This window comes from Protopterus annectens, chromosome 14.part0 (assembly GCF_019279795.1).
Source record: "Protopterus annectens isolate FY-2018-M chromosome 14.part0, PAN1.0, whole genome shotgun sequence".
NCBI classification, from domain to species: Eukaryota; Metazoa; Chordata; order Ceratodontiformes; family Protopteridae; genus Protopterus; species Protopterus annectens.
Genome location: NC_056748.1, coordinates 998,840,078 through 998,854,985, shown reverse-complemented (window position 1 = coordinate 998,854,985; position 14,908 = coordinate 998,840,078). Strand labels below are relative to the sequence as shown.

The window sequence follows — 14,908 nt, the reverse complement described above, 5'->3', positions numbered from 1 at the left end:
CAACTACATTAAATAAATTACTTGTCAATATAGTAAAATAAAATCTTCCCAATATTGAGGATATTTTAGAATGCTTTAGAAAATATTATAAGGATATAAACATCTCCAATAATATCTCAGAACATGAAAACATAATAAATATTTTATTAAAAGAAAACATTTATTATACACTAATGAACGAACACATACAGAGAACAGAAAATTCTCTCTCCTCTATCCAAATCCTAGAGAAGTTTATACATACTCAAGTCATGGAATACCTAAGTACTCACAAACTTCTGTCCAATACACAACACACATTTCGGCCTTTTCATAGCACCACCACTGCCTAATGTAATTTACAGACATAGTTAATAACCACAGAAACAATGGAACATTTGTATTTGCCCTCTTTCTGGACTTCTACAAGGCATTTGATACAGTTGCACATGAGAAACTTATTAAGGCTCTCTCTGACCCAAATCTCAGTGGAAATACTATTGCCTGGTTCCAAAGCTATCGATCAGGTAGACAACAAACAGTGGAATCACAAAAAGACCTCTCCCCTCTACTCCCAGTTACACTATGTGTTCCCAAGGGCTCCATCCTTAGGGCCCCTAATATTCTCTATTTTCACAAATAACCTCCATACTTCTACACTACATGCTACTGTCAGACAATGCACAGTTGATTCCACTTTAATATGTGCTGCTTCCTCCTTTTAAGATCTTCATTCACTAACACAGGCTTCCTTTCTCTCTGTTAAATCTTGGCTCTCTAATTCACAGCTTATTCTAAATCCTAATAAAACTTAACTGCTGCTCTTCCACCCAACTAGATAGTCTCCATTACCCCCCCTTTAACATCACACCTAAAAATAAAATCTTTATCTCTCCTGTCACCCACACTAAATTACTTGGGATAGAAATTGATTGTAATTTGAGATTTGACATTCAAATCTCCCAAACCATAAAGAAGGTCCACAAAAAACTGGGTGCCCTATACAGAAATAAGCAATATCTGCCAAGAGCTACTAAAGTAACAATCGCACACACACACCTCCTCTTAACACTTACCTACACTTCTCCAATTCTTACTAACCTAAGAAAAACTGACATTGCAAAACTTGACTCATGCTATAATAACATTACTTGATTTGCCACATATACTCCTTATAGGTCTCACCACTGCATAGCTCTAAATCAACTTAAATGGTTAGAACTACCACATCTCCTCTTGTATAACCAACTTACTCTAGGCCATAAAATTTTATAGGAATTGTAATTTCCTTGGGCACACTACTTCTCATTAGCGTTCTGCTCGTGCGCTTTCCTCAATCGGGCGTTTATTTTTTCTATCTCCTGTTAAAAAGCAGACTTTATTTGACTACTAGCATAATTTTACTTAATTACCTCCCAACAATGTATACATGGTATACTTTTACTCTGATAAATAGTAGCAAACAGTGTGCTTTTTAATGCAACTTTACTGCCCAAGCCAACTTTCCATTGGCGTTCTGCACGTGGGCAATCAACTAATAAGCGTTTATTATTAGTTAGAGTTCTGGATAACAAAAACACTCTATCCTCTCATTATTTGTCATTATTTACAACATCTGGTTCTTTTACTACTCTCTACCATTAAAAACATGCAAAATAGGCTGCGTGTATACCCAATTCCTTTACTGCATTAGCGGAAAGGTATACTGCTGGCATTACTTATAATTTGCTGCTGTAATCGCATTTTATCTGCCAGCATTAACCCATGGGAGATACAATTTGTGCTATCTATTACTAAAATCAGCCTGTTGAGCTGCCACTATATATTTGCCACACTAGTATGCTATTGTTTTACACCGAGTTTAACATATAGTAAATTCACTTTATTAATGTTTTTGCCTGTGTAATATACTATTATTTCTCCTGCTGAGATTTGTTATACAATAATGTCTATTTAAAGATTTGCTTGTTTTGTCTAGCTATTACACTGCTTCCCTCATTACCTGTTTCTCTCTCTCTCTATACTCTGCAGCTCTGGGTTACTTTTTTAGCCTGAAACCCTGAAACTGCTCTGCATTGACTCACATAGAAGCATTCTCAGGGCAAAGAAGTCACCTATCAGCTCCCTGAGAGTATATTCAGGAACACTCATACAGAAAGTATGTTTGCTATAGTCAACTAAAGACTTTAGCCTTAATTTATACAAATCTACTTTGCCAGGTTAGGTGTGTCTCCTGAGTTCAGTACAGCAGCAGCCATTCCTCCCCCCCCCTGCAGTCTGCCATATTTCCCACCTCCAGCCTATTTCATATTCCAACTCCCATTATTTTTACCCTGCCTGATTAACTACCATATTAGCTGCTCTCCTCTATCTCTTCAGTTCTCCTTCATTCTGGATTTAGCTTCAGCTGCGGCACACTCCACAATTCTGGTAACTGCCCACTAGGTGGCGGCTCTGTACCTGCTGTATACCTTATATCATTTCACTCTTCCTTTATATCGCACTAGCTGTACACTCTGTTCATAAGTAGTTGTTCTAGGCTACCTTTACTAAACTCCTAGCTCTAGTATCTACCCTGTCTCTTTTATTTTTACTGTGACCTTAGGGTCTAATATCTCTACTCACCCCTCTTAGCTTCTTATTCTCCATTTGCTTAGCCTCTCACCTCCCTGTTACACTCTCAGAGTTTACATTCACCTGTTGCCTCTCTTTTTTCACTTATTGTCATCTTTGACGCAGGTCTCCTTGTCTCATCCCACTCCATTCACCCTATGGGCTCACTCTGCTCCCCTACCCTGCCCCCAATTCCCACCCACCCCAGGGTCCCTACACGTATTCCTCCCTTACCACACCCTCTCTTACACCACACCAATCCCACTGCCCACATCATTATCACATCACACCTCCCACAACACATTACTATTAGACACACCCACCCCCACTCTGCTCTGTTGTTCCACTTCCCCCAATACTTTCACCACTACACCATCTTACCTATCACCCCACACATCCAACTACCATCTACTAACTCTAAAATGCCAACATCTCCCTCCCACCTCCTAACTCAACTACTTCTCATTCTCACACTACTTCCTTCTCTTTTTACTGTCTATCTCTTAACCTTATACGAACAACCACTATACTCCTCCACCCCCTTTCCCGCAAAATATACTTCTACATTAACAATTGACACTATTCCAATCTCTCTAAATATTACATCCTCACCCATCTACATAGTTCCCAAATTTCACAGACTTACACCCATTAAATATAATCATTCCAATAACAAAAAACAACCTAACCATTCTTACAAACTACTTTATCATAAATACATTACTCACCTTCACACCCTACTTGATGGAGACATACACCCAAACCCTGGGCCTATTCATACCTCGACCACTGACAAATATACCCCAATTAACAGTAGCACCATAACCCCTTCCAAGCCAGCAAACTCTCTCCTCATAGCACATCTCAATATACGCAGCATTAATAATAAAATCCCACACCTTCATGCTCTACTAGATGTCCACCAATTTGATATCCTATGCCTTTCTGAAACATGGCTTAAACCCACAATCAAAGACAATGAAGTCACCCCTCCTGGTTATAATATCATTAGAAAAGACCGTACTACCAAAAAGGGAGGAGGGGTTGCAATCCTCCATAAAACCACAATACAAATTAGTACCTTTGACCTCAACCCACCCTTAGACAACAAAGCTGAAATTCTGATCACTAAACTTCAGGTCAACCCTAATAAAGCCATTAATGTCATCTGCCTATACCTACCACCTGGTAACAATATTAAAACCCTCGAAAATATCCTGAATTGGCTTACTATCAACCTCCCACAGGAAACTATAATTCTAGGTGACCTTAATATTGATTGCAGTCCTGTAATAGTTCACACCCTTCTACCCATATCAACCTATATTGCTTTACTCAAAATATCAACTCCTCTACCAGAACTCACAAGCCCAACAACAAAGAAACTATCCTGGACTGGATACTTACTAATAATCCTCTACATTCCTACAAAGTAGGAACCCTCCCAGATGATCTAAGTGACCACTTCCTAACCTATTTTATTAGATCTAAAACCAACCTTACACATCCCAATACTGCCAGAACTGTTCGCTCCAAAAAACAATTTAACCATGATCTATTCCTTACAGAACTTAAACAATGCAATTGGATACCTCTAAAATATCTTCCACTTGATGAAGCAGTATCATATTTTAATTCACCATTCTTATCCATCCTGAACCACCATGCCCCACTACGTTCTATTAGATGTAAAGCTAAACCAGCTCCCTGGCTCTCAAACACTTCAAGGCATAAAATCCATCTGAGAAACAAAGCTTGGGTTAAATGGCGTTCTACAAAAAACCCATTCGATCACTTAATTTTCAAACAACTAAGAAATTACACTAAAAAAGTCATTGTACTAGATAAAAAGAACTTTTACCTCCAAATACAGCAAACTCATGTTAATAAACCACAAATATTCTGGAAAAGCATTAACAAACTTCTTCATCCAGGACAATCAGTCACCCCTAACCCTCTAGGCTCGAACCCAGATAATCCCATCAACACTGCCAACTCCTTTAACTCCTTCTTTACCAATGCCATCCAAACTCTTGCTAGTCATCTTACACCAGACATTGCAAACCTTCCTAATTCATCTGTAAATCCTCCACCTTCCTTTCTATTCCATCCAGTGCCCACATCCACTATTTGCTCTCTACTATGTAACCTTAAACCTTCCACCCCCTCAGCTGACCAACTCCCAGCAGAATACCTTCAAATAGGTGCTAAATCTATAGCCTACCCTATATCCATTCTTATCAATAGAACTATTAGTGAAGGAAATATCCCGTCCATCTGGAAGATTTCCTATATCATTCCTCTACACAAAGGTGGGAACTCAAATGATTTCTCTAATTTTCGTCCCATAGCCTTGCTATCTCCCCTCACAAAAATTATGGAAAAGTGTATTCAGAAACAACTACTCAACCATCTGCTCCAAAATAAACTTCTGGCTAACTGTCAACATGGCTTCAGACCTTACCATAGTACCACCACTGTCCTGCTATATTTTACAGATTGTATTAACAATAATCGTAACAACGGCCTTCATTCCTCAGCAGTATTTGTTGATTTATCCAAAGCCTTCGACATGGTTCATCACCACCTGCTCTTACACATCATGCAATCTCTGTCCTTAGACCCATTAACTATCAACTGGTTCAAATCTTACATTGATAACAGGAAACAAGCAGTACTCTGGCACAATAATCTATCAAATCTCCTACCTATATCCCTTGGTGTCCCTCAGGGCTCCATATTAGGGCCACTCCTATTTTTCATCTACACTAATGATCTTCACTCAGCAATTCCTTACTCTACCTGCATTCAATATGCAGATGACTCCACCATTATCTGCTCAGCTACCTCTCAAATTGAACTGCAAACCTTGACCCAGAATGCATTTACCACTGTGGAACAATGGTTTACTAACCGCTGCCTCCTCCTTAATCCCAAGAAAACAAAACTGCTACTCTTCTCCCCAACACATAAGTCCACCCCCATACAATTTTCACTTACATCCAACAATGGTACTGTTATCTCTCCAGACCCAACTACCAAGCTCCTAGGAATAACTACTGACAACAACCTCAACTTTGACACACATATTAACACCACAATAAAAACTGTCAACAAGAAACTTGGATCCCTCTATAGAATCAAACCTTTTCTCACTACAACAGCCAGGACTGCTATAGCCAGAACTCATCTCATCTCTACTCTACTCTATGCCTCACCCATTTTCACAAACCTTTCTAAAACCAACATTAACAAGCTCACTGTATCATATAATAACATTGCTAGATTTGCTGCTGCCTCCCCTTACCATACTCATCACTATCTAAACCTTTTACAACTTGATTGGTTAGAATTTCATCAGCATTTTCATCTTTCTCAGCTTACTATTGCCCATAAAAGCCTGTATCAACCCTCAAATACTCCTATTTTCTCAAGACTACTTACCCCCTACCATAATCCTAAAAACTTATGCTCAGCTAATAAACTACTGTTTAACACCTGTAGAGCTAATAACCTAGCAGGTGACTCCCTCTTCTGTAACACCATTGGTAAACTATGGAATCTACTACCTACTGAACTTACAACTCTCTCCTCTCATACACTTTTCAAAAAGAAGCTCAAGCTTCATCTCAAAAAACACTGATTATGTTCCTGTATTACCCCTGACTAATTGCTTTATCCTCTAGCATTAACCACCTGCATCAACTTCCATTCACTTTCTAACCTTTTATTTATATTTTATTTTTTCTGAATCCTGGGACTTCAGTCTTTATAAGTCTTCTTAAGACTTCACATATATTTCCTTATTATCAACATTGGTAACTGCCTTCTACACTATACATTGTATATATTCTATGATGACTTTTTTTAAAACCTTACTTAAAATGTTTTTATCATATTATTCTCTAGACCTTTTCATGACCTTATTTAAAAATGTGTATCTTTTATTTTTATTATTATTATATTTCTCTTCTTTTCTATTTTGTCATTTTATATGTTGTTATTGTTTTTTATCTATATTGTTTTGCACATGGAGCTTTTCTCCTCGGGCCTCTACTGAAAATGGACATGTATCCAGCTAGACTAGCCCGGTCAACAAATGTAAAATAAAATATCACCCCGAAAAAAAAAAACTACTCTAAAAAGCCTAATTCATCCATACACCAGTAATAGAGTGCTACATGCCAGTAATAAAGTCCTCCTGGACATAACTAAAGGCAATAATACAGCAGGTGACTCCCTTTTCTCAAACTTCATAAGTTGTTGTTGTTGTGTCTTTTGGCTTTTCCCGGTTAGGGGTCGCCACAGCAGAACTCCCATCAGCTAATGATTGGTAGTTGACTTTTACGTGCCGAGTTACCAGCCCTGACGCACAACCTTCAACGAAGGTACGCCCATTCATGCATGTCTCCACGCAGAAGACGCTCTAGCTGAGAATCGAACCGGACAGCGTCTTACTGTGAGGCGACAATGCTACCGCAGCAGTGGAATTCTTTATCCCCCAACCTAAAAAATATACCCTTAGTTACACAATTCAAAAAAATCTCTAAAAGCTCACCTCACCAATACATGGCTCTACTCTTGTGCTTCACCCAGCTAGTACCAATCAGGAGCACAACTTCTTCCACACTTTCCTCAACTATATCTATACTTTCTGTTAGTTTTTCTGACATAGGTAATACAGGGTAAGTGCCAAAGTTCTCAGATCTATGATATGTAAGATTAACTATCCTTCTACATCTCCGGTATCTAGGTTTCCTCCCTTACTTGAAAACTGTCTATTACAATTACTATCAACAACACTTGTATCTTATAAAAGCCTTCTGTTCAAGATGTTTTCTGTAATTTGTAAAACTGTATATATTTGATTCAATGTATGTTTATCAATTTCTTCATTATTGTAACAATTATTGTTCATCAGTACTTCTTGTTATGAATGTTTTCACTTATTGTAACAACTATTGTTCATAATCATGGAGATTTTCTCCCCAGGCCACTGCTGAAAAGGAATTTGTGCCCAGTCAGACTTTCCCAGTAATCAAATGTAAAATAAATAAGTAAATAATAAATAAATCATTGTTGGTAGAAGTTTACATGATGCATTTTGATTTACATGTGGCCAGACTGCTACATTCTGCTCCTTAATCATGTGTGCAATAAACAAAAGCAGTAATTCATTTCCATCTTCAGAAGTCATAAACCTCTTTGTACTTCTCAGAATCTGTTTTGCCTTACTGCATTCCTGCATGCACTGGGAATTCAAAATCATATCATTCGAAATGATTAGCTGTAGAGCTATTTCCATATGCAGGAAACTTGTGCAGTACATTAATCTAACAAAGCTCAAGAAACTAGGACATCTGCCTAGACCTGCAGTGCAAAGGGATAAAGCCCTGACTGCACCCCAGATGACATGTGTTTGATTAGTTGCATGGATGATGGAGTGAATGTGCAGGAGAGAATGGGAGCGAGTGACTGACATCAACTTGCCCATCCCAAACTGAGGGAGGCAGCTTGGCTTGCTGCATTGGTGACACCTGCAGTAGTGCAGCTGCATCCCCTGCACTGATAAGACAAGCAGACCCACCCTGCATAGCTGTGAGGTTGTGCATGTGTGGTATAAGTAAAACATGTCAGTCGGACTTGATATCATCAGCATACTAGCTCACTATTACATTATATTATATTATATTATACTACATTATATTATGTTAAAGTATAGAGTAGTATAGTACAGTAATTATAAACAGCCTAAAATCAAATTCTGATGGCCACATTCATTATCTATCTACCTGGCATTAAATCAGATATCCTTACCAAGCACTTCTGTGTGTGTAACCACTTGTACAATAAATACTTGTCTTCTACTAACTTTATTTTCTTATGCAAAATGTTCCATAAAAGTTTGCAAAAAGTGGTTGTGAAGTCCAGATAAACCTCATTAGCAGAAAGACTCTAGTGAGTATTTTTCTGATTTTTTTTTTTAAAAATGAAACTGATTGGTAATAACTGGGCATGGGTAATGCTTCATTTACCCATTACTGGCTTGGTTTGATTACTAGATGAAGTCTGAATGAAGTATGTGTAAATGAGCATTACTTACAACCAGAAGTAGATTATTGTTATTATACAATTTCATTATTTAAAGAAAAGTAATTTTTTACACTGTTAAATAATAGCAATGTATTTGCAAACTTATTTTCTGATCTGTGTGTTACCAGTTTGAATAGCAGGGGAATGTTTGCATTGGACATGAAGTATACATGTATATTCTAACACCCATGGAGTGCATTAATCTAAGCATACTTTATGAATTCTTTTTAGAGTTGTGAGTGAGTATGCATCATGCTGTTTATGTGAAGCTGCTGGACTCCTGATATCCCAGTGGTCACTTTTGTTTATTTAGGATTTTCAGAAAGTTTTTTTTTACTTTTTGTACACCTTTATTGGGGGAGTTGTTTTTAGGTGGGCAGTTTGATGTATTGCATTTCTACATTCTAATCTTAACAGTGCAGAGAATATAAAGTCAGTTGCTTGTATTTTAGGTAGCTAAATCCATAGGGACTTCTATAACTTTTGCTTTGTTTTTCAGCCAGATTTATTCCTCTGGGTAATGATGGATTTACAGTGGGCATGTTGATTGCTTTGTCTTAGTAGCATGACATTTTTGAATAAGGATTATTTTCATTGTATAATTATACATAAGCTATCCACTGTGGTAAAATCAATATCTCTAGGGTTTTAAAATTCTAACCTAACACTTTCTTTATTTGCTTGACTCTAAAATCTTCCACAGTTTATGGATTGACCCTGCTGTACTTTTAACTGTCTGGTGATGATTGGGAGGTATGAATTAATCCCTGGTAGAACAGCAGTGTTTCCAAATGTTTGTATCCTCTGACAATCACCAATTGACGGCTACTATTCTGAAGGCATACATTTAGACTACTATTTAACTTCTGCATTTTACCAAAGCTATATTTTTGATTTACTGGCATGTATAATGACATTATGACATGTCTGGATTTTACATTTTGTCATCTTTAACTAGCTTTCACTTTTGTAAAATGTTTCACATCTTGGCTTATAACTTTTTGGTTGAATGTTTTTTTTATTGGTTCGGCTATAGGTAAATCTATTTAACTGTTAATTGTATTGCTTAACTCATTATTTTCTAAGAATTGTTATTAACTTTCATTTAAAAAATCTATGGCTGGTCATCTACTTACTTATTTTATTAATCAATAAGAAGGTATTTATGGCTAACTGATGACAAGCTGTTGGCATCCAGCTCTAATTGGCCATACTTACCAGTAATTAATTGTCATTTGTGTATTTTAATTATATATCCTGTACACTCTAGTTTCCAGTTTATGTTAATAAAATGATTATAAAACAAAAATGTTAACAATGTATTATAATTCCAAACAAAACAAGTAGGTCTAGAATGTAATGCATGATAAGAAGTGGGCGGAGTTAATCTTTAAGGTTTCATTACTACTGTACCGTTTATTTTGATAAAATTAATAAACAGTATTTTATTATAAATGTTTTGATCTGTGGCAGTATAAAGGTATTATTTAGGAAATATTTTCCAAATGAACAACTGAACATTATTAATTAATATTTTTAAAATGCTTATATTTTTCTGAAAGTTGATATTACTGTATGCTATATATATATATATATATATATATATATATATGAGTTGTGCTCCTAGCATCTTATAAATGTGTCAGCAGGATTTCCTTGGCATACTTTACGATGGTGTCAGCATTTCATGACACGGCAAGTGGTTCAGTGTTGAACTAATTGTGCTACCACTAGGCTTTAAATATCATGCTTAGTGTTACATAATGCATATGTGGATGTCCTAGAAAATATACTTTGTGTGAACTGTCATTCTTAAGAATCATGATTCATTTTTCAAGGAATCTTTCATAGTGAATACAGTTATATAAAACTTACCCCAGAGTATTTTTCATTCCACCTTATAGTAGTTGCATTTATGTTAGTTTCTGCACCTGTCCTAGGATTGATTTTACCAACTTTTTTGAATGTGTAGTTTCCTTCTGGAAGCACTCTCAGGTTAATTATATCATATGTCGTCACAGCATCTCCATTTCTATCAAACAGAATTTCTTCGGATGAGGTAAAGAAATGAACATTTTTAACATAATGTAGTACCTAAGCATTTAACCAGAAAGAAAATAGTTCTTTGGTACAACACATCCAGTAAAATGAAGCAAAACAAATTGAAATAGTGTGTGGTGGCAAGTACATAGTTCAACTAGAAAAATGAAAAATAAGTGCTATAACAACAAACCTAGAAATGTAAAACAAGTGATTATAATTAATTTTCACAATTATTTTATAATGACCTGTTTTGTTAATACATTGTACATCCACCTTTTAATTCTTATAATTTTAGAACTTCATGGATTTTATTTATTCATATATACATTCATATTTCCATCTTAATTTGAAAGCTGATATTTTACTTGTGTTTTCACTGGTATAATTATTCTTTTTCAGGTTGAAGTATTCATTTCAATATTTTTCAGGTCTCCTGTTGATACTTCATTCATAGTTTCTGAAGAAGAGCATATTACTTCTATTATACCATTCTTTTTTATTAAAAAAAAAAATATATATATATATATATATATACACACACACACACACACACACACACACACACACACACACACACACACACAAAACACACACACATATACACTTCCTCATGTACCCACTGTAATAGTATTTTTTGTATATAAACCTCAAGGACTAGATGTGTAAAAGCAAGCTACCATCAAACTGTAATACTTGCCTTATTAAGGTAAATTTGCATTGACTTCAAGGCTTACTCCCACCCTATCTTACCGCATCTAAGCCAAATCCACCACCAAGTAAGAGAGGGTTTTTTCACATATCAGTGATGTCCAACTTAGGCCCATTCACAAGTTACCTCCCACTCCTTTTTCATAACACTATTGGCCAACTCATATCCCCAGTTTCCCAATAGGATCTTGCTGTTTTTCAGCCAATCCATTCTTTTATGCTAAGTAATAGTTAATCTGTCCTTAACTTGATTCACTCCCCTGGAGTTCAGTCTCTTTTTGTGTTGGTTTCTTTTCATTGTTTGTAAGAATGCATAAATACAGTGAAACTCTTATGTCTGAACAAAGATATGAAGAAACTCTCTAACAGGGTGAAAGTGTTCATCTCTTGAAATAAAGTATATACAATTATTTGTGCAAGAAGAACTGCATCAGTGTTTTGTTTTTGAGTGTTTATCTTTATTCTTAATATGGCTAGACTACCACTTTTGTAGTCTTTTATAATTACTACCAAAAAGATGAGGAAAAGAGCTAAGGAATCTAAAAGTTATACCACTACAGGTTTGTCCTGAAATTGCTTCTGTTTTATGTACACATTGTTTGAATTTGCTACTTCATTCATGTTTGGAGCTTTTCTCTAAAGGCCTCCACTGAAAAGGGGTTTTCCATCCAGTCTGATCTTTCCAATAAACAAAAACAATAAAGAAATAATTATTGGTGGTCATTTAGCAGAGCTTGTTTTAATTGTTTGGTTGTGTTTTTCATGGTTGCTTTAAGTTGAGCTGGCACTCTTCTGTTTTTGACCTTTAATCATTGGGCAGACTGTAAAACCAGGCCCATATCAATAGGATAAGCTACACTACATACATCACCATGGTGAGGAGTACTACACAGTACTAAATAGTTTGCTTTCTATTTGACTTATATTCTTTTGTGGTCCTGTAGCATTCAGCCCATTAAGTTATTTTTGTTTTCTCCTAATCTTGTTTTGTTACTAAAGGAAGCCCTATCTGCCCAGTGCTGCCCTTGACTGTGTGCATCTGCTGCTGTGTGTATATGTTAGAAAAATATGTATTAGTAATATGCATGCTTAGTGCATTCGAGGTTTAAAAAGGGTTAATACATTTATTCTGTTCACACTGCATAAATCTGCAGAAGCTACATTCCAATCCTGTTATGTCATATGCGCAGCTATGATCCGCTTATGCTTTGGAAATTAACAGGAAAGCATTTGATTTCTGCTAATGTCATGAAAATAATAATAGATGTTTCATTTCTACTAATGTCATGAGATTTAAACAAAGAGTTATTGATTTTCTGCTTATGCTATGAGAAAAGTACATAACTGCTGAAGCTATTGATAATGAAAACAAAGGCTGCTTGAAAATATAAACCGTAGTCAGCATTACTTGTACCTAAGCTAGAAATGTACCTTGAAATGTAGCACATAAATATTAGAACTGCACAATTGAAGAATAGAAAGTTTATAAAGCCCCAAGGCCAGGTTGTTTTTCTCAAATGTTTTTCATAAATCCAGTCATGTCAGCAGGAAATCCAAGTAACATTTTCTATGTAACACATAGTGAGTTTTAAATCTGGACATGTCAGCAGGAAATTTAAGTAACATTTTCTATAGAATAATACAGAAAGCTGTGTCTAACTACGTCAACCATAGAAAAGTAACATTTCCTAGAACTGTATAAAAGAAGCATACTGCCTACTAGTAATTTAGGCAAAATCCTGTATCTGCATGTTTTGTCTCCTTGCTGCAAGTAATAAAGGGTGCCATACCTGAACCTTGCGTGAATTGGTCTTTGAAGTTTTTTCCTTTGACAGATTGGTCCTTCGGGCCAGAACCCTCACTTCACCTCGGATCAGACGGGCCAGGTGGTTGAAACCATACGGGGAAGAAAACAAATCGGTTCTTCTTATTTGAAAAGCCCTCCGACTGAATTGTCATACAAAAGATGCCAGCCACTTTCTGATCTGCGACTGAAGGACGGGTCTCCACGAACCAGGTGATCAATCACGTAGGCTCAGGTAAGGTGAATCTACTTTTTTCTGTTTTCTGTTTTAGATTAGGGACTAGATTTGTATTGTTCTTGTCAAGACTGTATTTTGCCAGTCAGGGACAGAAAAGATTAATGTCTTGTCATAGATCAGGAGAAACAGAATAGGTAGGCAGTCATTCTGAAGAGACTATAACAAAATCCGTGGTACCACATTAAAAATAAGAGAAGTTATGTAACGATCAAAAAAGGATAGAACAAAATGGGTAATAATTGCACAAAAAGACCCCAAAATCCGCTGTTAACCGAAGACGCAAAATACATGCAGACGCAGCGCACTGACAATATTAAATACTATTCAAAATGGGTTCATAAGTACGAATTCGACGGAAAATTAGAAAAATCCTCGCTTATCAAACTTGTCAAACAGCTCAAAACTGATTCCAAAGGTCGGGTAAAAAAGCAACGCTAATTAGGAATTCCTCAGGCACACAGGTGGATTGAGGAAGTAAACCGTAGGGAACAAAAGAACAACAATTCAAAAACAATGTTTTTAGATAAGGAGGACAATAACTTAGTAATATCATCGGCCCCTCCACCTCCCTTACCAGAATATGAATCAAGTGAACAGGTTAGTCCACCCCCACGATATCCTGTTGTCTCTGAAAATAGAGACATTGCAAAAGTAAAACCATTTATTAGAGATCCCATCGGGAACAGGTCTCGAATACGGGCAGGTAACTCAAATGAAGGCATTGAGTTATATCAAATGGTTAAGAATTCATGATCTATGAGTGAAGAAGAAATATGTCCACTTATAGAAGTACCCAATCCTCAGGCAGGACAAGACGGTCAGGACCCAACTATTTTAGTGTATAGACCTTGGACTCCGGAAGATATCCGGAAAGCCACTGAGGGAATTCCCCATCCAAAAGTTAATTTTAGAAAGTTCTCAGAAGATTTACAAGGAATGAGGCTTTGTTATAACTTAAATGGAGAAGAGGTAGAAAAAGTAGTTAGACAAATTGTGGGGCCAGATTGGCACATGATTAGTGGCAACTGGAATCCCCGTGACACTGCATACAGACCCCTCCAACATAGCAGCGCAGAGCTAGACAACAGAGTAAAAGGTCTTATGCTATGATCTGCTTATGATTTGGAAATTAACAGGAAAGCATTTGATTTCTGCTAATGTCATGAAAATAATAATAGATGTTTCATTTCTACTAATGTCATGAGATTTAAACAAAGAGTTATTGATTTTCTGCTTATGCTATGAGAAAAGTACATAACTGCTGAAGCTATTGATAATGAAAACAAAGGCTGCTTGAAAATATAAACCGTAGTCAGCATTACTTGTACCTAAACTAGAAATGTACCTTGAAATGTAACACATATATATTAGAACTACACAATTGAAGAATAGAAAGTTTGTAGTGGGCTAAAAATAAAGCCCCAAGTCCA

The 14,908-nt window shown here is 36.3% G+C and overlaps 1 protein-coding gene across 1 annotated transcript in view; it reads right to left on the bottom strand.

The window, feature by feature from the left end:
* Window positions 1–14,908, bottom strand: part of LOC122788756 (extracellular calcium-sensing receptor-like) — a 144,216-nt gene that overhangs the window by 68,024 nt on the left and 61,284 nt on the right. The window contains exon 3 of the mRNA XM_044055649.1: window positions 10,561–10,779. Within this exon, the coding sequence (XP_043911584.1) occupies window positions 10,561–10,779 (219 nt within the window). The remainder of the gene's footprint in view (window positions 1–10,560; window positions 10,780–14,908) is intronic.